The sequence below is a fragment of the Schistocerca piceifrons genome, chromosome 11 (assembly GCF_021461385.2).
Source record: "Schistocerca piceifrons isolate TAMUIC-IGC-003096 chromosome 11, iqSchPice1.1, whole genome shotgun sequence".
Taxonomy (NCBI): Eukaryota; Metazoa; Arthropoda; class Insecta; order Orthoptera; family Acrididae; genus Schistocerca; species Schistocerca piceifrons.
Window position 1 is genome coordinate 31,990,434 of NC_060148.1, and position 25,434 is coordinate 32,015,867.

Sequence of the window (25,434 nt, forward strand, 5' to 3'; positions counted from 1 at the left end):
GTCGGCAGCTGAGTCCCTCATTTAATTATCATTAATTCTAGGAAGCTGCACGGTCGTCAATGGTATCTGTTCTTTCGAGAACAGTTACTATCTTTATTCTAGCTTGAATATTCGGCACTGCTCGGCAGCCGTCTTAATGCTTTTATAGCGTGTCCGTGCAGTGATCGGTCGTTCCTTAAGTTGTGGAAGTAATCGGTAGCAAACCGTGGCATGTAGACTGAAATACTGTATGTTATCAAAAGTGTTAACGTTTACTGAGTGTTAGAAGAAATTATAATTTGTGACCCCTAAGAAATCGATATTGTCACTTGAAATAGTCATCATAATATCCCTGGGGGAATTGTTTAATGAGATTATTTCTACGAAAAGTTTGTTTGAAAAGTAAGGAGAGACTGCTACCTAACATAGCGGGCCTGGAGGGAATAGCGACAGGGTCTTTATACACTGGAGCCCATAGTACAGAAGTTACACTGCAGCGGTAACTTGAGCGGACGGATAGCATTTGCAGATGACGTTCGTTGTAAACGCTGACTCCGGAAGAACTGTAGTGGAACACACGCACCTCCATCCAATATTTGAACAATTAAATATTATGGGTTTAGATTAACAAATGCGGAGATAGGAAATCAGGGGAACAACTGAAATAGCGCATCGGTTCACTGCAATTTGCATTTATTGTAACACTTGATGACACAACAAGAAAATGTCGCATGTTACACTTGACAGATAATAGCACTAGAACAATAACAAACAACTGATTTAGTTTTTTGCACAATACTTAGAGTTCAACAGGCAGGGAAACACACTAAGTTCTCCCATAAATTTAAATGTGCGCGTAGGCGCGTTAAAAAATTGGTTATCAAACAGTCACTTATAACATCAAGGCAGGCACAGCCCATGTAAAGACAAAATAGTTAGCAAGTTTACAGGTTGACAAGAACGTCAAGATGAATATCAGGAAGGTGCACCGTCCACAACACCTTACGGCGACAGTCAACCTCCATTAAGTTTCTTTCTTTCGAATATGACATTAAGTACAGATCAATACTAATAATATATATATATATATATATATATATATATATATATATATACTACTGGTCATTAAAATTGCTACGCCAAGAAGAAATGCAGATGATAAACGGGTATTCATTGGACAAATATACAGGGTGATTCAAAAAGAATACCACAACTTTAGGAATTTAAAACTCTGCAACGACAAAAGGCAGAGCTAAGCACTATCTGTCGGCGAATTAAGGGAGCTATAAAGTTTCATTTAGTTGTACATTTGTTCGCTTGAGGCGCTGTTGACTAGGCGTCAGCGTCAGTTGATGCTAAGATGGCGACCGCTCAACAGAAAGCTTTTTGTGTTATTGAGTACGGCAGAAGTGAATCGACGACAGTTGTTCAGCGTGCATTTCGAACGAAATATGGCGTTAAACCTCCTGATAGGTGGTGTATTAAACGTTGGTATAAACAGTTTACAGAGAATGGGTGTTTGTGCAAAGGGAAAAGTTCTGGACGGCCGAAAACGAGTGATGAAAATGTAGCACGCATCCAGCAAGCATTTGTTCGCACCCCAGGAAAATCGACTTGCAGAGCTAGCAGAGAGCTGCAAATTCCACAATCAACCACATTGGCACTTATCTGTCCGTAACTACCTGAACGTCAACTACCCGAGGCGATGGATCGGCCGCCAGGCAGCCCGTGACAGAGCACTTCATCACTGGCCTCCAAGAAGCCCTGATCTTACCCCCTGCGATTTTTTCTTATGGGGGTATGTTAAGGATATGGTGTTTCGGCCACCTCTCCCAGCCACCATTGATGATTTGAGACGAGAAATAACAGCAGCTATCCAAACTGTTACGCCTGATATGCTACAGAGAGTGTGGAACGAGTTGGAGTATCGGGTTGATATTGCTCGTGTGTCTGGAGGGGGCCATATTGAACATCTCTGAACTTGTTTTTGAGTGAAAAAAAAACCTTTTTAAATACTCTTTGTAATGACGTATAACAGAAGGTTATATTATGTTTCTTTCATTAAATACACATTTTTAAAGTTGTGGTATTCTTTTTGAATCACCCTGTATTATACTAGAACTGACATGTCATTACATTTTCACGCAATTTGGGTGCATAGATCCTGAGAAATCAGTACCCAGAACAACCACCTCTGGCCGTAATATCGGCCTTGATACGCCTGGGCATTGAGTCAAACAGAGCTTGGGTGGAATGTACAGGTACAGCTGCCCATGCAGCTTCAACGCAATACCACAGTTCATCGAGAGTAGTGACTGGCGTATTGTGACGAGCCAGTTGCTCGGCCACCATTGACCAGACGTTTTCAGTTGGTGAGAGATCTGGAGAATGTGCTCGCTGGGGCAGTAGTCGAACATTTTCCGTATCATGAAAGGCCCGTACAGGACCTGCAACATGCGGTCGCGCATTATCCTGCTGAAAAGTACGGTTTCGTAGGGATAGAATGAAGGGTAGAGCCACGTGTCGCAACACATCTGAAATGTAACGTCCACTGTTCAAAGTGCCGTCAATACGAACAAGAGGTGGCCGAGGTGTATAACCAATGGCACCCCATACCATCACGCCGGGTGATACGCCAGTATGGCGATGACCAATACACGCTTCCAATGTGCGTTCACCGCCATATCGCCAAACACGGATGCGACCATGATGTTGCTATAAATATATCACAGCATCTTCTTCCTGCCAGTTAAATTTCGCGTCTGTAGCACGTCATCTTCGTAGTGTAGCAATTTTAATGGCCGGTAGTGTATGTTGGGCGTGGCAACTAGTTCGTTGCGGAGCCCGTATGTCTCGTGGGCCCCGATGTGGAAGGTATGACGTGTGGGGCGTGGCATTACAAGGGGCTGTCGCCCAAGGGGCGGACGGGCTGTGCCGTTGCGGTGCGTGGCGGAGAGTACTCACCGCTATCCACGGCCGGGTCGCAGAGCTGCGGGCCGTCGTGGTGGCAGGCGAGCGCCGGCCCGCCCCCGCCGCCGGCGCCGCCCCCGCCTCCGCCCCCGCCGCCGCCCCCGCCGGCGCTGTCGTGCTCGGCCTGCTGCAGCACCTGGTACAGGAAGTCGATGTACCTGGCGGCCAGCTTGAGCGTCTGGATCTTGCTCAGCTTGTCCGACGGCAGCGTGGGGATGATCTTGCGCAGCGCCGCGAACGCCTCGTTCAGGCTCTGCGTGCGCTGGCGCTCGCGCACGTTCGCCATCACTCGCTGCTGCTGAAGCTCCTGCAAAAAAAACATACGTAGCAGGCATTTCAGAAGCATCTCGTATCCGTACCGGTGTTCTGTAAAGACAGGGACTCCCCTGGCTCCTCCGTTTTAGCACAATTTTACAACAGCTTTTGAAGACGTGAGCATATGCAGGGTGGTCCGTTGATCGTGACCGGGCCAAATATCTCACGAAATAGGCATAAAACGAAAAAACTACAAAGAACGAAACTCGTCTAGCTTGAAGGGGGAAACCAGATGGCCCTATGGTTGCCCAGCTAGATGGCGCTGCCATAGGTCAAACGGATATCAACTGCCGTTTTTTTAAAATGGGAACCCCCATTTTTAGTACATATTCGTGTAGTACGCAAAGAAATCTGAATGTTTTAGTTGGACCACATTTTTCGCTTTGTGATAGATGGCGCTGTGATAGTCACAAACATATGGCTCACAAGTTTAGACGAACAACTGGTAACAGTAGGTTTTTTTAAATTAAAATACGAAACGTAGGTACGTTTGTAGATTGTATTTCGGTTGTTCCAATGTGATACATGTACCTTTGTGAACTTATCATTTCTGAGAACGCATGCTGTTACATTATAATTACCTGTAAATATCATATTAATGCAATATATGCTCAAAATGATGTCCGTCAATCTCAGTGCATTTGGCAATAAGTGTAACGACATTCCTCTCAACAGCGAGAAGTTCGCCTTCCGTAATGCTCGCACATGCATTGACAATGCGCTGACGCATGTTGTCAGGCGTTGTCGGTGGATCACGATAGTAAATATCCTTCAACTTTCCCCACAGAAAGAAATGCGGGGACGGCAGATCCGGTGAACGTGCGGGCCACGGTATGGTGCTTCGACGACGAATCCACCTGTCATGAAATATGCTATTCAATACCGCTTCAAACTCACGCGAGCTATGTGCTGGACATCCATCATGTTGGAAGTACTTCGCCATTCTGTCATGCGATGAATCATCTTGTAGTAACATCGGTAGAACATTACGTAGGAAATCAGCATACACTGCACCATTTAGATTTCCATCGATAAAATGGGAGCCAATTATCCTTCCTCCCATAATGCCGCACCATACATTAACCCGACAAGGTCGCTGATGTTCCACTTGTCGCAGCCATCGTGGATTTTCCGTTGCCCAATAGTGCATATTAAGCCGGTTTACGTTACCGCTGTTGGTGAATGACGCTTCGTCGCTAAATAGAACGCGTGCAAAAAATCTGTCATCGTCCCGTAATTTCTCTTGTGCCCAGCGGCAGAAGTGTACACGACGTTCAAAGTCGTCGCGATCCAATTCCTGGTGCATAAAAATATGGTACGGGTGCAATCGATGTTGATGTAGCATTCTCAACACCGACGTTTTTGAGATTCCCGATTCTCGCGCAATTTGTCTGCTACTGATGTGCGGATTAGCCGTGACAGCAGCTAAAACACCTACTTGGGCATCATCATTTGTTGCAGGTCGTGGTTGACGTTTCACATGTGGCTGAACACTTCCTGTTTCCTTAAATAACGTAACTATCCGGCGAACGGTCCGGACACTTGGATGATGTCGTCCAGGATACCGAGCAGCATACATAGCACACGCCCGTTGGGCATTTTGATCCCAGTAGCCATACATCAACACGATATCGACCTTTTGCGCTGTTGGTAAACCGTCCATTTTAACACGGGTAATGTATCACGAAGCAAATACCGTTCGCACTGGCGGAATGTTACGTGATACCACGTGTTTATACGTTTGTGACTATTACAGCGCCATCTATCACAAAGCGAAGAAAGTGCTCCAACTAATACATTCATATTTCTTTACGTACTACTGGTATATGTAATAAAAATGGGGGTTCCTATTTAAAAAACGGCAGTTGATATCCGTTTGACCTATGGCAGCGCCATCTAGCGGGCCAACCATAGCGCCATCTGGTTTCCCCCTTCAAGCTAGACGAGTTTCGTTCTATGTAGTTTTTTCGTTTGATGCTTATTCCGTAAGATATTTGGCCCGGTCACGATCGATGGACCACCCTGTATAGACGTAGTTCTCCAGGAACAGTATTACCTCATACTTTGAATTCAGCCAGTGGCAGAATCGGTGATTGCGGAGTACCAGGGAGGTTTCCGGCCAGGGCGGTCAACAGTAGATCACATCTTCAATCTCTGGCAGCTCACTGTGACGCTGGGTGAATATGGTAAAGATTTGCATATCTTATTCGTTGATTTTAAGAAGCTTGTGATTCTATACATCGCAAGAGGCTGCTCAGCTGTTTAAGGGAGTTTGGTATGGCAGAGAAACTTATCAATCTGATAAAGATCTATATCAGCGAAACGCATGCAAAGGTAAAGATGGGAATTTTAGAACATGTTTTTTGCTCGAGTATCATGTTTTTGGAAACCCAGAATCTACTCTGTAGGAATCAACATGGATTCCGGAAACAGCGATCGTGTGAGACCCAACTCGCCTTATTTGTTCATGAGATCCAGAAAATATTAGATACAGGCTCCCAGGTAGATGCTATTTTTCTTGACGTCCGGAAGGCGTTCGATACAGTTCCGCACTGTCGCCTGATAAACATAGTAAGAGCCTACGGAATATCAGACCAGCTGTGTGGCTGGATTAAAGAATTTTTAGCAAACAGAACACAGCATGTTGTTATCAATGGAGAGACGTCTATAGACGTTAAAGTAACCTCCGGCGTGCCACAGGGGAGTGTTATGGGACCATTACTTTTCACAATATATATAAATGACCTAGTAGATAGTGTCTGAAGTTCCATGCGGCTTTTCGCGGATGATGCTGTAGTATACAGAGAAGTTGCAGCATTAGAAAATTGTAGCGAAATGCAGGAAGATCTGTAGCGGATAGACACTTGGTGCAGGGAGTGGCAACTGACCCTTAACATAGACAAATGTAATGTATTCCGAATACATAGAGAGATGGATCCTTTATTGTATGATTACATGATAGCGGAACAAACACTGGTAGCAGTTACTTCTGTAAAATATCTGGGAGTATACGTGTGGAGCGATTTGAAGTGGAATGATCATATAAAATTAATTGTTGGTAAGGCAGGTGCCAGGTTGAGATTCATTGGGAGAGTCCTTAGAAAATGTAGTCCATCAACAAAGGAGGTGGCTTACAAAACACTCGCTCGACCTATGCTTGAGTATTGCTCATCAGTGTGGGATCCGTACCAGATCGGGTTGACGGAGGAGATAGAGAAGATCCAAAGAAGAGCGGCGCGTTTCGTCACAGGGTTATTTGGTAACCGTGATTGCGTTACGGAGATGTTTAGCATACTCAAGTGGCAGACTCTGCAAGAGAGGCGCTCTGCATCGCGGTGTATCTTGCTCGCCAGGTTTCGAGAGGGTGCGTTTCTGGATGAGGTATCGAATATATTGCTTCCCCCTAGTAATACCTCCCGAGGAGATCACGAATGTAAAATTAGAGAGATTCGAGCGCGCACGGAGGCTTTCAGACAGTCGTTCTTCCCACGAACCATAGGCGACTGGAACAGAAAAGGGAGGTAATGACAGTGGCACGTAAAGTGCCCTCCGCAACACACCGTTGGGTGGCTTGCGGAGTATAAATGTAGATGTAGATGTAGATGTAAATCGCGTAACTGAGAAATTTGACACTGTCACAGGCGTCAGGCAAGGAGATGGGTTGTCCCCTGTCCTGTTCAACTTTGCCTTCGAGAAGGTCCTACGGGAGACCTTCCAAGAGAAAGAAGGGATTGAAATCGAAGGAAAGACTCTGGAATACTTAACCATTGCAGACGACATCTGTGAGTAAGGAGCAAATGACGAGAGTACTAAAGGATGCTGCCAGTAAGTTCGGGCTAAAACGAAGCCAAGACAGAGTACCTCGTTATGACACGCGGTCAAGGTCAGGCCGCTGGTCATCTGCAATTAGTACAGGTGGGAGACCAGTCCTACAAGAGAATGCGTGAATTTCAATACCTAGGGGCACTTTTCACTGAGAACTCATCATGTGAAGCAGAGATCAATGCCAGAATTCAAGCAGGAAACCGATCTTACCACGGCCTAGCACAACTGCTTCGGTCCATATATCTCTCGAGACAGTTCAAGATTCGACTATACAAAACCCTGATCCAGCCTGTTGTTCTATATGGCTGTGAGACATGGAGTATCCGGAAACAGAACTTACATAAGCTCCGCGTTTTTGAGAGGAAAGTGCTTCCGGAGATCTTCGGACACAAAGGAATGCAGGATCAGACACAAGCTGAGGACCATGAGGAACTATGCCAGCATCCCAACATAGCAGGAACTGTCAAAGCCAAATGAATCCAGTGGGCTGGCCATGTGGCCCAGATGGAAGATCACAGATGGCCACGGAAGCTCATGGATTTCACACCTACAGGAAAGAGACCCCCAGGGAGACCGAAGAAGTGTTGGAGGGATGGTCTCCATGAAGATTTAAACCAAGTGTCAATAGATGTGGACGAATGGCGGGTAGCAGCAATGGACAGAATACAGCCGGCCGCGGTGGTCTAGCGGTTCTAGGCGCTCAGTCCGGACCCGCCCGACTGCTACGGTCGCAGGTTCGAATCCTGCCTCGGGCATGGACGTGTGTGATGTCCTTAGGTTAGTTAGGTTTAAGTAGTTCTAAGTTCTAGGGGACTGATGACCACAGATGTTTAGTCCCATAGTGCTCAAAGCCATTTGACAGAATACAGTGGAGGAGGAAACGTAACAGCGTGCGGTCCACTGGACCTGATCATGTAGAAGAAGAACAAGAAGAAGAAGAACAGCATACTGAACAATCATTCTGAGGGTGGCCCTCTGCAAGGGCTGCTTTACCGCCACACCATCGCATTCCCCTCAGATTCAGAGGTAAGATGGCCCAGCATATAGCCCGTCAAAAACACGGATCAAGGATGAAAACAGGAAGAAGGTGCACTGAACAGAAAAAAAAGCAAAATAGAAACAGTGACCGTTCCAACAACAAGAAGTGAAATAAAGAGCAGTCAAAATAGCAATGCCGTCGTGGGTGTTTGGTGATGGTGTTAGACTATCAAGCAGGTCAGCCGTGTTCGAAACTCTCTCGCGCTTGGCAGACCGGATAGACACCCATCCAAGTGCCACCCCAGCAGGACTAAGATAAGCACTGTCGGGCTGGACTAGCACTTGAATGGGTGACCATCCGGTCTGCGGGGCGCTGTTGGCAAGCGGGGTGCACTCAGCCCTTGTGAGGCAAACTGAGGAGGACTGAGGAAGTAGCGGCTCCGGTCTCGTAAACTGACGTACGGCCAGGAGAGCGGTGTGCTGACCACATGACCCTTCGTATCAGCATCCAGTGACGTCTGTGGGCTGGGGATGACATGGTGGCCGGTAGGTACCGTTGGACCTTCATGGCCTGTTCGGACAGAGTATAGTTTAGTTCTGTAGTCTTGGCAGTTGTCACACTACTCGCTATTTATAGAATATAAGCCATGTGGTAAGAATACATTACCGTCGAAAGTAAATGAGATAAGACTGACAGGTGAGACGTATGCAAGCATCGTGTCTGATCGCCTGCAACCATTCATGTCCACTGTGCATTCTGACAGATTTGGGCAGTTCCAGCAGGACAAGGCGATACCCCACACGTCCAGAATTGCTACAGAGTGGCTCCACAAACACTCTTCTGTGTTCAAACTTTTCCGCTGGCCACCAAACTCCCCAGACATGAACATTATTGAGCATATCTGGGATGCCTTGCAACGTGCTGTTCAGAAGAGATCTCCACCCCCCTCGTATTCTTACGGATTTATGGCCTGCCCTGCAGGATTCATGGTGTCAGTTCCCTCCAGCACTACTTCAGACATTAGTTGAGTCCATGCCACGTCGTGTTGCGGCAATTCCGCGTTCCCGCATGAGCCTGCACGATATTTGGCTCTTGAGTGTAGCAGGCCGGTGTGACCGAGCGGTTCTAGGCGCTTCAGTCTGGAACCGCGCGACCGCTACGGTCGCCGGTTCGAATCCTGCCTCGGGCGTGGATGTGTGTGATGTCCTTAGGTTAGTTAGGTTTAAGTAGTTCTAAGTTCTAGGGGACTGATGACTTCAGATGTAAAGTCCCATAGTGCTCAGAGCCATTTGAACTATTTTCTTGAGTGTAGAATACGACTCACGCGGTAAGACTCCATTACCGTCGCAAGTAAATGTGATGAATAGTGAGAGCAGGCGAGATCCACACAGATGGCTCGCAGAGATGAAAACAACAAATAAACGGGTGTTTTATTGAACTGCGTCACAAAAAAGGCATTCAAGAGTCAAGATTTCCAAAAGGGAACGGAACTTCAAAAACGTTAAAAACATATGTTTTGACAGAGGACAGAGGAAGTGTGTGATTGTGAAACTGCTGCGTTCATTTGCTGCAGCTCATGTGACAAACTATTACGTTTTCCTTGGGAGCGGTCACATTCACATTCATACGAATACCTACATCGGGCAAACAGGCACATGTCACTCACTTACCAGTCGTACAAAGTACGTGCGCCGGTAAGACATTCCTATCATGTGACACACGTACTGTCTGTCACTAATCCCGTCTCTGACACACCAGATGTATTTTTCGGTGGATGATTCGGTTGATTTACCGCGTTGTCATCAAACGTTCGTGGTTCCCATTCGAGAGCAACTTCCTGTCGGCTGCCATTAGAGTAGCTGTGCAGAATCAAATGTTCAGATGTGTGTGAAATCTTATGGGACTTAACTGCTAAGGTCATCAGTCCCTAAGGTTACACACTACTTAACCTAAACTATCCTAAGGACAAACACACACACCCATGCCCAAGGGAGGACTCGAACCTCCGCCGGGACCAGCCGCACAGTCCATGACTGCATCGCCCCAGACCGCTTGGCTAATGCCGGCCGGAGTGGCCGAGCGGTTCTAGGCGCTACAGTCTGGAATCGAGCGACCGCTACGGTCGCAGGTTCGACTCCTGCCTCGCGCGTGGATGTGTGTGATGTCCTTACGTTAGTTAGGTTTAATTAGTTCTAAGTTCTAGGCGACTGATGACCTCAGAAGTTAAGTCGCATAGTGCTCAGAGCCATTTTTAATCCTGAGTTAATAACGAACATCAAAACGGATACACGCATTAGTGAAGACAGGGTTGTCGTAGTGAGATTAAATATTGTAATCCCCAAATCCTCCAAAAACAAAAGGAAAAATATACCTGTTCAAAAAAAGAGGACAAAAATGCACTGAGACGAATTCCTGGGGGGCAAATTCCATTCCTTCCAAATTAATTTCTTGAATTCAAAGAAGTAGTATCGGCAGCAATTGAGAGATTTGCATCAAATAAATTAACAAACGGCGGAGCTGATCCTCCTTGGTACACAAAACGGGTTAGAACACTGTTGCAGAAACAACGAAACAAGCATGGTAAATTTAAACAGACGGAAAATCCCCAACATTGCTGATCTTTTACAGAAGCTCGAAATTTTGCGTTGACGTCAATGCTAGATGCTTAGAATAGTTTCCACAAGGAAACTTTGTCTCGAAACCTGGCAGAAAATCCAAAGAGATTCTGGTCGTATGTGAAGGATGTTAGAGGCAAGAAACAATCAGTGCCTTCTCTGCACGATAGCAATGGAGATACTATCGAAGACAGTGCTGCCAAAGCAGAGTTACTAAACACAACCTTCCGAAATGCCTTCACAAAAGAAGACGAAGTAAATATTCCGGAATTCGAATCGAGAACAGCTGCCAACATGAGTAACGTAGAAGTAAATATCCTCGGAGTAGTGAAACAACTTATATCACTTAATATAAGCAACTCTTCTGGTCCAGACTGTATACCACTCAGGTTCCTTTCGGAATATGCTGATGCATTAGCTCCATACTTAACAATCATATACAACCGTTCGCTCGACGAAAGATCCGTACCCAAACACTGGAAATTTGCACAGGTCACACCAATATTCAAGAAAGGTGGTAGGAGGAAACCACTAAATTACAGGCCCATATTGTTACCGTCGATATGCAGCAAGATTTTTGAACATACAGTGTGTTCGAACATTACGAATTACCTCGAAGAAAACTGTCTATTGACACACAGTCAATATCGGTTTAGAAAACATCGTTCCTGTGAAACACAACTAGCTCTTTATTCAAATGGAGTGCTATTGACAAGGGATTTCAGATCGATTCCGTATTTCTGGATCTCCGGAAGGCTTTTGACACTGTACCACACAAGCGGCTCGCAGTGACATTCAGTGCTTGTGGAATATCGTCTCAGTTATGTGACTGGATTTGTGATTTCCTGTCAGAGAGGTCACAGTTCGTAGTTACTGACGGAAAGTGATAGAGTGAAACAAAAGTGATTTCTGGCGTTCCCCAAGGTAGTATTATAGGTCCTTTGCTGTTCCTTATCTATACAAACGGTTAGGGAGACAATCTGAGCAGCCGTCTTATGTTGTTTGCAAAGGACGCTTCCGTTTTTCGACTAATAAATTCATCAGAAGATCAAAACAAATTGCAAAATGATTTAGAAAAAATATCTGAATGGTGCGAAAAGTGGCAGTTGACCCTAAATAACGAAAAGTGTGAAGTCATCCACATGAGTGCTAAAAGGAACTCGTTAAACTTTGGTTACACGATAAATCAGTCTAATCTAAAAGCCGTAAATTCAACTAAATACCAAGGAATTACAATTACAAACAACTTAAATTGGAAGGAACACATAGAAAATGTTATGGGGAAGGCTAAGCAAAGACTGCCTTTTATTGGCAGGACACTTAGAAAATGTAACAGACCTACTAAGGAGACTGCCTACACTACGCTTGTCCACCCTCTTTTAGAATACTGGTGCGCGGTGTGGGGTCCTTACCAGATAGGACTGACGGAGTACATCGAAAATGTTCTGAGAATGGGAGCACGTTTTGTATTATCGCGAAATATGGGAGAGAGTGTCACAGAAATGATACAGGATTTGGACTGGACATCATTAAAAGAAAGGCGTTTTTCGTTGCGACGGAATCTTCTCACGAAATTTCAGTCACCATCTTTCTCGTCCGAATGCGAAAATATTTTGGTGACACCGACCCACGTAGGGAGGAACGATCACCATGATAAAAATAAGGGGAATCAGAGCTCGTACGGAAAGATATAGGAGTTCGTTGTTTGCGCGCACTATACGAGATTGGAATAACAGAGAATTGTGAAAGTGGTTCGAAGAACCCTCTCCCAGGCACTTAAATGTGATTTGAAGATTATCCATGTAGATGTAGGTGAAAGTAAGTAAGTCGTTTTAAACCGTTTAGGTAAAGAAGAAGTAGTACTCAAAAATGGTTTTTACTTCGTCTTTCATACTCCAAATGGTGGAAAGAGAGAGGCACACACACGATCTGTGACAGACGAGAATATTATCATCTGTTGGGATGGAGAGGATATGGAATTTCCACGAGAGTGACATCCTTGAGCAAGTAAGAAAACTTAAAGTGTGCCAGCGAACTTCTTTTTTTTAAAGTGAGTGGCGTAGATAGAAGTATGAAAAGGTAATTATTCTTTGATATTTTCAGTTTTGAACATGGCTGTTATTCAGCAAACAGGACACTAGTTTCAACATAGTATTAAGGAGCCAACTAGTTGCCCATAAACGGAAGGTACATTGACCTAGGTTTTTTTGCCCCTCCCAGTGGGTGTCTTCATCACAATAAATGATGCTAAATCGTAAAATTACATAGCTAAAAAGCAATAGTCAGAATCTGGAGCAGCTGTGCTCCTGTCAAAAGAAAAATATAACACTCTACCCTTTTTACTTGTGACACGAGCACAGCTGCTGCAGATTCTCACTATTGGGTTTTAGCAATATAATTTTACGAGCAGCTACGGTCTTGACTAGAATGTGCAACCGGTTAAATGTTTAATCCTACGTGCCCGTATGGCGACTCCGAAAATTTTGAAACCACTCATAAACTGTTCTAATCTGAGGTGCAGAGTCACCGTAGTGTTTATTAAGCTTCTCTTTAGTCTCCTGAGGCGTTTTGCCTTTCATAAAGTAATGTTTAATCACCACACGAAATTGTTTTTCATCCATTTTTTGACAATCACTCGACTTCCTTGATTCACAGGAATGCCGAACACAAAAAAAATAGACCAATATGGCTGAAACTTGGCGTGCGTTCTTTCCAAAGATGCTGCTAACTAAACATGACATCGATACGCGCCGGTGGTGCCATCTCTCGGACTTTGCACGGACTTTCCAAACGCCCCTCGTATGTTGAAACTCTGATATTTGGATTATTCCTCTTACGAATGTTCTTGCTTCTTGCATGGAGAAAGTGTGGTGTCACCGCCAGACACCACACTTGCTAGGTGGTAGCCTTTAAATCGGCCGCGGTCCGTTAGTATAAGTCGGACCCGCGTGTCGCCACTGTCAGTGATTGCAGACCGAGTGCCGCCACACGGCAGGTCTAGAGAGACTTCCTAGCACTCGCCCAGTTGTACAGCCGACTTTGCTAGCGATGGTTCACTGACAAATTACGCTCTCATTTGCCGAGACGATAGTTAGCATAGCCTTCAGCTACGTCATTTGCTACGACCTAGCAAGGCGCCATTATCAATTGCTATTTATCTTGTGATGCATGTACCGTCAGACCGATGTTCACCAATTATGGATTAAAGTTAAGTATTCTAGAAGCTACGTACTATTTTTGCTACTATAAGACCTTGACCTGTTCCAGACCTCACGCCAGCCTGCGTGAGCTTAAACGCGTGTCCTTCGGCCTCCCGTCCTCGTGGATTGGCTGTCTTGCCAGTCCACAACAGAAAGGAAATACGATGTATCCTTCTACAGTAATAATGAAAACGATCTGTGAGATTATTGACACAATGAAGGGTTTTCTTGTGAGATTTTAAGGAAGAAAGAGCCTTGAGCGTTGAAAAAGTTTCGCGAGATTGTAAATAACGTATATACGCTAATTAACTGGACTGTTAGAATAGGCTATAACGCAAGCAAACATTTCTTTCCTTTCATTAATCAGATTATAGATTGTTTATTTTATTTTAAAATTTTACTAACAGCCTCTAGGCGAACGAAAATCAGTACAAGAGAGTTTTGCTGTTGATGTAAGCAAGTTATTGGAAATCGGACCACATGGCACAAATATGGTGCCAATGACGTGTTTAGTTTCAGAAATAAGCGTAATATAGCATCTATTTACCGAGTAAGTAAACTGAAAAGCCGTACCAAGAGAGTAATCCATATTGTAGTAGTTGGCGTACGTTTTTCTTGTAAGTTTACAGGAAGTGCGCCAGATGGATAACTTCGATTAGAAATATCCGCGCTCTTCCCTTTATGTATGTAGGAACTCTGGCCTCCCAGCAGATAACACGAGAACTGCAACAGCACATTTTCAAAAATTTGTGACACATATTTTATCTGCTCTCTATGGATTGCAGCCTGTCACGCTATAACGGCGCCACTGCCAATTTGAGAACTAAACACCGTCTGTCCAGTGAAATCTAGGTCTTAAATTTCTCTAAAATATCGTTATAGCAGGAAACCCTCTTTATTTACTTAGGATACACGTTTTGGCCCAGTGTCCTGGCGACCAAATTTAAACATTCAGCACACAAAATACTTAGTTCACTTCGCGGACGGAATTCGATTCACACTAGGTTTCTTTTTGTGATCAAGCAGGAGGTTATGGTAAGACTACGTAGTTAATGAGAACTAATAAATGTCTTTTAATCGTTCATTGTAATGTTGTAGAAGGGATCTTGGGTAATATCAGTTTGGGTTCCAGAGGAGTCTCGGAACACTCGAAGCAAAACTGACCCTACGTCCTTATCTTAGAATGTAGGCTGGGTGTGTTTACAACAACAGCATTTTACACCATCGACGAGACCAGAGTCAAGAAAGCTAACAGATCAATGTCTTACCTGCAAATACAGGCCAGGCATATTCAAAGAGGAGAGAAGAGAATCCTGGAGGATAAGGAAAATTTTAAAATTGAGCTAAGCGTTTTACATGTACAAGTATGAGAAGAAAATCTTTGAACATCATTTTGTCTGTTTTACATTTTTTTACGTTATTAGAAGCCTTTTCTCAAAAAGTATACGCGCTAATTCTATGAAATTTTCAGGAACTGTTAGCAACGTGTTGCTGTCTCACTGGAACTAAAAAATACGAGATCCTGCAATTATTCTGTTTTTTAGATGATTGTATGTAGAAAAAAAATTCATTTTCGATGCGCAAAATTAAAAACTCTGTTAATGATATAATTTACACCATAAATTAATAACTGTAGTTCAGTGGTCTTGTAAACTTCTCAGGCCCCTACAATAAAATTTTCAGATTAATTGCATGATTAGAATTTGAGTTACGGTTCTTTATAAAAAAGACAATAAAAAATAAAAAATTCAAACTTCTGGCATAATGTAAATCTTGCATATTTCATTGTATTTTTCACTTACAACACAGCTCTTTTGCTTTACACATGTAAAATTTTATATTTGTACATCAATCAATATGGCTGTAATGATTTTTTAAATAAATGTTTACGCTTTTCCGTTACATTCCCCCTTAAAGACCTTATTTTCAAAGTCATAATTCGCTACTAAAGGGACACGTAGATCATTATTTGACTAAATCGATAAACTGAATCGCTCTAGTCTTTATGATCTGCCGATTGGGGAATAATAATAGAGAATCGGATTTGGAGAGGAGAGCTGTAGCACTGTCGGTAATATTGCAGTGGAAGTGTTACAAGTGGACACATGCTGATGTATCAAGGAGGCAAATTTGTTGATGGAAGAACGTGAACAAATCAGTCCTTGGAAGGCCCAATGGTACCGACCGGCCGCCGTATCATCCTCAGCCCATAGGCGTCACTGGATGCGGATACTGAGGGGCATGTGGTCAGCACACCGCTCTCCCAGCCGTATGTCAGTTTAAGAGACCGGAGCCGCTACCTCTCAGTCAAGTATCTCCTCAGTTTGCCTCACAAGGGCTGAGTGCAGCCAGCTTGCCAACAGCGCTCGACACATCGGATGGTTACCCATCCAAGTGCTAACCCAGCCCGACAGCGCTTAACTTCGGTGATCTGGCGGGAACCGGTGTTACCACAGCGACAAGGCCGCTGGATACTGAAGGACGTGAGGGAAGGAAAAATTGGTGAGAAGACCAAAAGATCAGTTCACTAAACAGGTCCTAGTTGAGATAGGCTGCTGTAGTTATGCAGAAATGCTTGCACAGGACAGAGTATCGTGGAGAGCTGCGTCTTTGGACTGAAGACCACAGCAGCAACTGCTGATATACCAGATTGTCATTAAAGCTTCTACATATTCATTATAGTTGAAACTCATACACTTTCATTCCCAAGACAGACAAAATAAAGGCAAGGGTAGAAATCTTTAACTGTGTACTCTTACTCACACAGGCATATGGGAGTACGCATTGAATCAGACAAGTATTGATACATGGAATTGTCCAGCAGTGGTAACAGAGATGACATTCTACCCCTTCATAATCCGCACTGCCCACATGCCAGCCCATCATTTTTCACATTTACTGTACTGTATCCAGTCATCATCAAAATCATATCCCCACTCTGGGCTCATTCTTTTTTTCTGTCTGAAGATCTACGAGCAAATGCATTTTTACAGAATGAGGTTCTTCTGTGATCTAGAAGATCCTCTTTACTTTTCCTCTCTGTCTTCCGTTTTTCTTCTCCTCCTTAATCTTCTGTTTCAGTTCGGGAACTTTGTCCACCAGCGACAGGAGAAGCATATTGAATTTTTAGTCCATATACTTCGTTCAGTCGACTGGCGACAATTCTAGCTGGGGCCAGATGTCAGAAACGGACGTATTCACTAGTGCGACTGCTGCAGTGACTTCTACACACATAAAAAAAAAAAAAAAAAATTGCATCACCCCAGTTCGCAGAACTCCTGAAGATAGACCTTCACTGTGGATATTACACCACAGACATAGTCCCTTTGACTGTTCAGTGATGTCACTAAACCAGCCCAAAGATGAAACAACCATGCATGAGCAGCGCCTATTAGACAGAGGGGGTCCGACAGCCGATGTCCCAGACATTCCACCAGGAAGGAAGTACACGACTCGTGTTGTCTGTAGTTCAAGCATGCCTAGACGGTCAGTACCGCGGTTCGATCGCGTCCGCATTGTTACTTTGTACCAGGAAGGGCTCTCGACAAGGGAAGTGTCCAGGCGTCTCCAAGTGAGCCAAAGCGAAGATGTTCGGACATGGAGGGATACAGAGAGACAGGAACTGTGTATGACATGCTCATGCCGCCCAAGGGCTACTACTGTAGTGGATGACCGCTACCTACGGATTATGGCTCGGAGGAACCCTGACAGCAACGCCACCATGTTGAATGATACCTTTCTTGCAGCCACAGGACGTCGTGTTACGACTCAAACTGTACGCAATAGGCTGCATGACGCGCAACTTCACTCGCGATGTCCACTGCGAGATCCATCTTTGGAACCACGACACCGTGTAGTGCGGTACAGATGGGCCCAACAACATGCCGAATGGACCGCTCAGGATTGGCATCACGTTCTCTTCACCGGTGAGTGTCGCACATGCTCTCAAACAGACAATCGTCGGAGACGTGTTTGGAGGCAACCCGGTAACGCCTTAGACACACTGTCCAGCAAGTGCAGCTAGGTGGAGGTTTCCTGATGTTTTGGGGTGGCATTACGTGGGGTCGACGTACGCCGCTGGTGGTCATGGAAGACGCTGTAATGGCTGCACGATACGTGAATGCCATCCTCCGACCGATAGTGCAACCGTATCGCCAGCATACTGGTGATGCAGTCGTCTTCATGGACGACAATTTGCGCCCCCTTTGTGCACATCTTGTAAATGACTTCCATCAGGATAACGGCAACGCTTGACTAGAGTGGCCAGCATGTTCTCCAGACATGATCCCTATCAAACATGCCTGGGATAGATTGAAAAGGGCTGTTTAAGGATGACGTGACCCACCAACCACTCTGAAGGCCAAATCGCCATTGAGGAGTGGGTCAATCTGGACCAATAGTGCTTTGAATGTGTGGATAGTATGTCACGATGAATACAGGCATGCATCAAAGGAAGAGATACTGGGTATTAGAGGTACCGGCGTGTACAGCAATCTGGACCCCTACCTATGAAGGTCTCGCTGTATGGTGGTATAACATGCAATGTGTGGTTTTCATGAGCAATAAAAAGGACGGAAATGATGATGATGTTGATCTCTATCCCAATTTTATGTGCAGGCTGCGGAACTCTCGGAATCGAGGTGATGCCAAACTTTGTGATGTGTGTAGCTCTGCCATAGAAATTTCTGGCTGAGTCTACTTTGGTAGACGACTGTGTCCAATCTTTTTATCACTCTCTGTAATCTGGACTGCATCTTCGTTTCCTGCTATTAGACGATAAGGAACAGAATACGTCCATCGAAGAAACGTCAGAACCATGACGACATATTCCAGTTCTTTTAAATGGGTTTGATGCCTTCTCTTATATCGCTGTCTGGAAGTTCAACTCCACCACATGGCAGACTGGCAGCTGTTACCTTGTACACAAGGAAGCAATCCCATGTAGACTTAACGGCCAATGCAATAAATTAACCTGCTCTAATAACAAGGTGTGCCTGTTACTTTCGATACAAACAGAAACGCTTTCCTTCTGAATGCTAAAACAGAACTGGGCAGCAGTATAAAATGCCTGGTCTAATGTAGAATCGTACAATTACCTGCAGAGACTGGGCCGACTTGGACCTCCTGCTACCCGATGAGGACTTTTGCTGGTGGTGGTGGTGCTGGTGATGATGATGGTGGTGGTGGTCGTGGTGCTGGTGATGCAGTCCCACCACGCCCTGCTGCTGCAGGTGGATGTCGTGGTCTGCCGCGTGGAGTCCAGCAGGGGAGTCCACTGCGTGGTCTTGAGAGGGGGACCCGGGGCTCGTCATGCCCTCTGCTTGATGGTCATGGTCATGGTCGTGCTCGTGCTCGTGGTGGTGGTGGTCGTGCTCATGATCGTGGTGGCGCTGGTCACGATCTTGATCGTGCAGGTGGTGTTCATGGTCGTGATCGTGGAGGTGCGGGTGGTGGAGGTCCGCTGGTGGCGAGTCAGGCCCGAGCTTCCGTTTCCTCGTCGACCGAAGAGCCTGCTGGAGAGACAGACGGATCTTTTGGTATGATTGGACTTGACTTCTTCTACATCTACGTCAACATCCACATACGCACTCTGCAAAGCACCGCATGGCGCATGGCGAAGGGCCTCTCACCCTACAAGTTTGTGAGGTAAATTCATTTTGAAAGGTCATCACATGGTCTGAGCCGACTGGTTAGTGATTCTCACTAATCACTACCTACTTCCTCTGTGACTACCATCCTACAGTTATTTACCCATTGGAGGCAAAATTTGTTTGTCAGGAAGGGCAAAAACTAAAACGATTATATTGGTGTGTTGTGGTCTTCAGTCCTGAGACTGGTCTGATGCAGCTCTCCATGCTAGTCTATCCTGTGCAAGCTTCTTCATCTCCCAGTACCTACTGCAACCTACATCCTTCAGAATCTGCTTATGTACTCATCTCTTGGTCTCCCTCTACGATTTTTACCCTCCACGCTGCCCTCCAATACTAAATTGGTGATCCCTCGATGTCTCAGAACATGTCCTACCAACCGATCCCTTCTTCTAGTCAAGTTGTGCCACAAGCTCCTCTTCTCCCCAATTCTATTCAATACCTCATCATTAGTTATGTGATGTACCCATTTAATCTTCAGCATTCTTCTGTAGCACCACATTTCGAAAGCTTCTATTCTCTTCTTGTCTAAACTATTTATCGTCCACGTTTCACTTCCATACATAGCTACACTCCATACAAATACTTTCAGAAACGACTTCCTGACATTTAAATCTATACTCTATGTTAATAAATTTTTCTTCTTCAGAAACGCTTTCCTTGCCATTGCCAGTCTACATTTTATATCCTCTCTACTTCGACAATCATTAGTTATTTTGCTCCCCAAATAGCAAAACTCCATTACTACTTTAAGTGTCTCATTTCCTAATCTAATTGCCTCAGCATCACCCAACTTAAGTCGACTACATTCGATTATCCTCGTTTTGATTTTGTTGATGTTCATCTTATACCCTCCTTTCAAGGCATTCGGCATTGCGTTCAACTGCTCTTCAAAGTCCTTTGCTGTCTCTGACAGAATTACAATGTCATCGGCGAACCTCAAAGTTTTTATTTCTTCTCCGTGGATTTTAATACCTACTCCAAACTTTTCTTTTGTTTCCTTTACTGCTTGCTCAATATACAGATTGAATAACATCGGGGATAGGCGACAACCCTGTCTCACTCCCTTCCCAACCATTGCTTCCCTTTCATGATTATATTATGGGTTGGTAAAACTCTGGTTTCCCCCTTCAACCTAGACGAGTTCCGTTCTTTGTAGTTTTTTGCGTTTGATGCTTACTTCGTGAGATATTTGGCCCGATCACGATCAATGGACCACCCTGTAATATATACATACCAAGATGCTACTCCAGGCGGGTGTTTAAATGAATGTGCGCAACGGAAAATAATAAACTCTAAAATGATGACTTGGCCCTGAAGCAGATCTTAGGATCTCTTAATGCTCTTTTTTATATATAAATTACAATCTAAACATAAATGAATGATGAAGGCAACTAATACTAGTAAATGATAAACGTTGTTGTTTTATATATTTATTATAGATTAAAATCAACCCTTTAAGTACAATTGTCTATATTTCCTAACTAAAATTACTAATCAATTGCCCAACTCTGCCCAATATTATGACTGCGCAGTCTAATATCACCAACGCGAAATGACTGACATCATCTGCGTACCAAACACTAGGAGAAACTACTTTCGAAGATGATCTTTGGTGGTGTGAAACCTCAGTGGAAATAAACTAACTTGATCACAGTTGTTTAGCTTTTATAGCCCTAATAAGCCGAAGCAATTTGCGACATCACCGTATGTTCTGCGTCCGGTGCGTCGAAGTGATGGTTCTCGTACTCGTCCGCGACGATGGAAGAACTCCAGCCACAAAATAAACTCTTTCAAACACTAGGGCGGCAGAAGGCGGTCCTCTGACTAATATACTCTAATACTTTCTCCTCTCTGTGTTCTACAGACGAGAAACGCCAACTCCCAGCCACAGGGTCGCAGTTCAGATAACGTCTCAACGGAAGTATACGTGGAAGAAGTGCTCTCAGTTACTGCACGCTGCATACTCAAGGACGACTTCCAACCCGGAGGTGAAGTCCAGAATCGTATAGGTTCGCAATAGTACAGTGACTGAATGTTCTAACTAAAAAACTCTACTGAGAGCAAAGACAGCAAGTCCGTCTGTACCAAGAAGGCTGATATAGCTTGACCGTCACACACGGGCGCTCACAACGGAAGACCTCGACTCTCCACCACTGGCCTCCCAGAAAGGCTCGGCTCCCCACCACCGTAATTCCGAACACGAATCATATTCCCGAAACCACGGAATATTCTCCCTCTCTACAGATTCTTCCGAACGCCGACCAACCATATTTTAGTATTTTGTCGTCCAGCGCGGAAAGTTTGCGAGGAAAAATCTATACTCGTACAATGGTACGCTCCTGAGTAAATATCCTTGCAAATAACCCAGCCTGAGTGGTTTCCGAGGTGCCGCTTCTTCGTTCCTCTCACCTGCGTCCAAGATTTGCAGAGATCCCGGTTATCGTTCCGGTCCTGCTACAATAGCGGCCGGTCGGCACTCTATTGTGCTCCAGAGCTCAGGTGCCACGACGTCTGTCTAGCTACTTTCTGTGTTTGAACAGAGCTACTTGCTGAAACTTCCTGGCAGTTTAAAACTGTGTGCCCGACCGAGACTCGAACTCGGGACCTTTGCCTTTCGCGGGCAAGTGCTCTACCAACTGAGCCACCGAAGCACGACTCACGCCCGGTACTCACAGCTTTACTTCTGCCAGTACCTCGTCTCCTACCTTCCAAAGGACCCGAGTTCGAGTCTCGGTCGGGCACACAGTTTTAGTCTGCCACGAAGTTTCATATCAGCGCACACTCCGCTGCAGAGTGGAAATCCCATTCTGGAAACATCCCCCAGGCTGTGGCTAAGCCATGTCTCCGCAGTATCCTTTCTTTCAGGAGTGCTGGTTCTGCAAGGTTCGCGGGAGAGCTTCTGTAAAGTTTGGAAGGTAGGAGACGAGGTACTGGCAAAAGTAAAGCTGTGAGTACCGGGCGTGAGTCGTGCTTGGGTAGCTCAGTTGGTAGAGCACTTGCCCGCGAAAGGCAAAGGTCCCGAGTTCGAGTCAAGTCCGGGCACACAGTTTTAATCTGCCAGGAAGTTTCATATCAGCGCACACTCCGCTGCAGAGTGGAAATCCCATTCTGGAAACACGCCCCAGGCTGTGGCTAAGCCGTGTCTCCGCAATATCCTTTCTTTCAGGAGTGCTAGTTCTGCAAGGTTCGCGGGAGAGCTTCTGTAAAGTTTGGAAGGTAGGAGACGAGGTACTGGCAAAAGTAAAGCTGTGAGTACCGGGCGTGAGTCGTGCTTGGGTAGCTCAGATGGTAGAGCACTTGCCCGCGAAAGGCAAAGGTCCCGAGTTCGAGTCTCGTCCGGGCACACAGTTTTAATCTGCCAGGAAGTTTCATATCTCCACACACTCCGCTGCAGAGTGAAAATCTCATTCTAGAGCTACTTGCTGTGTTTACGCAGGACCAACACTCCTGTGCGGGCCTTCCACCCAGGGCTTGAGTTCCACGTGCCGCTTCATTTCCACTGGCGTTCCAACCACTACTAGTATAGGCAATCATTCATTACGCCGTTTTTATAATAAAGACATTCCGCCACTTTTCATGCAATAAGCATTAACAGTTAATTACAAGGCGTATGTGACAATGTCAGTCTCCTTTAAATATTCATATATACGATGTACAAACTATCAAATGATACCTAATTGTGGTTGTAGTTCACGGCAAAGTATGTGGATGAGTGCTTGTGAGGTGCGAAATTACAGCCACCTTACTATATATATATATATATATATATATATATATATATATATATATATATATATATATATATATATATATATATACCGGGTGTCCCAGCTATCTTGTCCACCCAAAATATCTCTTGAACAATAACAGCTATTGGAAAACGACTTTCACCGGTATCAATGTAGGGCTGGGGCCCATGAATGTACATATTTGGAATTTGGAAACCTTCTAAAACGAAAGCATATGTGTTTTTTAGCACAAACTTATGTTTTTTTAAATGGTCCTCCTGTATTTTTTCTTCAGCAATCCATAGCATGACAAAGCACATACACAATGGCATTGATTCCATCGCAATATTCCCATTACATCCCGAGATATTGAGACGCGAGGGTTGACGCTTGAAACACCCGACATGCGCTGCTAGCGCACGTCCTGAGGCTCAGGCGTGAACCCCATCCTGCCCGTAATCGCAGCAGGATGGCAGCAGACCGTATTATTCGTTTCGAACCTCTTGATAAGTATGGAAGTGTCATTACACATGTCAATCACATCGCGATTACGGGCGGCATGGGGTTCACGCCTGAGCCTCAGGACGTGCTCTAGCAGCGCATGTCGGGTGTTTCAAGCGTCAACTTCGCGTCTTAATATCTCGGGATGTAACGTGAATATTGTGTATGTGCTTTGTCATGCTATGGATTGCTGAAGAAAAAATATAGTAGGTCCATTTAAAAAAACATAGGTTTGTGTTAAAAAACACACATGCTTTCGTTTTAGAATGTTTCCAAATATGTACATTCATGGGCCCCAGCCCTACATTGATACCGGTGAAAGTCGTTTTCCAATAGCTGTTATTGTTCAAGAGATATTTTGGGTGGACAAGATAGCTGGGACACCCAGTATATATATATATATATATATATATATATATATATATATATATATATATATTAGCATACGAATTATTTGATATACATGTTTAACTATAGGAATGGCATGTGGAAATGTGAATGTCTTAGGATAATTGCAGCCAAAAACTTTCGTGGATGTTATATGTTCTTAAAGCGATGAACACGCATTTTTCTCATTGATAACGAATGTTTTACTGTGCCCCAGGGTACAACCACGATAATAACACGTCAATAAATGTGCACCTTCAGTATTCGAACTTGGACTGGAAGGTCATTCGAATTTCTTTCCACTCTTTTCTAGATGGTAAGGCCTACTAGGGATCCCTTTGTTCAGTAATTAGTTTGTTTGTATTATATTCCAGCACCATAAGCCACCATTTAACAGGCCTACAATTAATCTTCATGCAGGCCAGCAGTGAGACAGTGATGGAAGCAAAGAACACAGAGTACCTCTTGCATAGACCTAGGAAAATCAAGTACCGTCTTTTTACTCTCCTGTTTATTTGATTTGTTGTAGTGAGCATTTGTCGCCAATAGTATATTATATTAGTAACTGTTTCCCAGATTTCTAAAACTGAAGAATATAGTTATCAGTTCTAATATCGTGTTTAATGAAGAAGGGAATATTTCCAGATAGCGAAATTCGATAGTAAAGCTGCCTCTGTAGTATAATGTACAGTGCACCAGCTTGCAAGACAAGGAGGTGAACCGGATGCATGTAGAGCACAGCTACCACTCACGTACACTATGTGATCAAAAGTATTCGGACAGCCCCAAAACACACGCTTTTCATATTAGTTGCATTGTGCTGGCACCTACTGCCAAGTACTCCATATCAGTGACCTCAGCAGTCATTAGACATCGTGAGAGAGCAGAATGGGGCGCTCCGCGGAACTCACGGACTTCGAACGTGGTCAGGTGATTCGGTGTCACTCGTGTCATACGTCTCTACGCGAGATTTCCGCACTCCTAAACATCCCTAGGTCCACTGTTTCCGATGCGATAGTGAAGTGGAAACGTGAAGGGACACGTACAGCACAAAAGCGTACAGGCCGACCTCGTCTCTTGACTGACAGACACCGTCGACAGTTGAAGAGGGTCGTAATGTGTAATCGGCAGACATCTATCCAGACCATCGCACAGGAATTCCAAACTGCATCAGGATCCACTGCAAGTACTATGACAGTTAGGCGGGAGGTGAGAAAACTTGCATTTCGTGGTCGAGCGGCTGCTCATAAGCCACACATCACGCCGGTAAATACCAAACTACAC

The 25,434-nt window shown here is 44.8% G+C and overlaps 1 protein-coding gene and 1 non-coding gene across 2 annotated transcripts in view; both read right to left on the reverse strand.

The window, feature by feature from the left end:
• LOC124720045 (histidine-rich glycoprotein-like) overlaps nt 1-25,434 on the reverse strand; it is a 211,618-nt gene that overhangs the window by 86,196 nt on the left and 99,988 nt on the right. The window contains exons 4-6 of the mRNA XM_047245303.1: nt 18,980-19,396; nt 3,078-3,256; nt 1,188-1,192 (exon numbers count right to left, since the gene is read on the reverse strand). Of these exons, the coding sequence (XP_047101259.1) occupies nt 1,188-1,192; nt 3,078-3,256; nt 18,980-19,396 (601 nt within the window). The remainder of the gene's footprint in view (nt 1-1,187; nt 1,193-3,077; nt 3,257-18,979; nt 19,397-25,434) is intronic.
• On the reverse strand, nt 22,112-22,186 carry Trnas-cga. The gene has a single exon. It is a non-coding gene; the product is annotated as a tRNA-Ser (tRNA).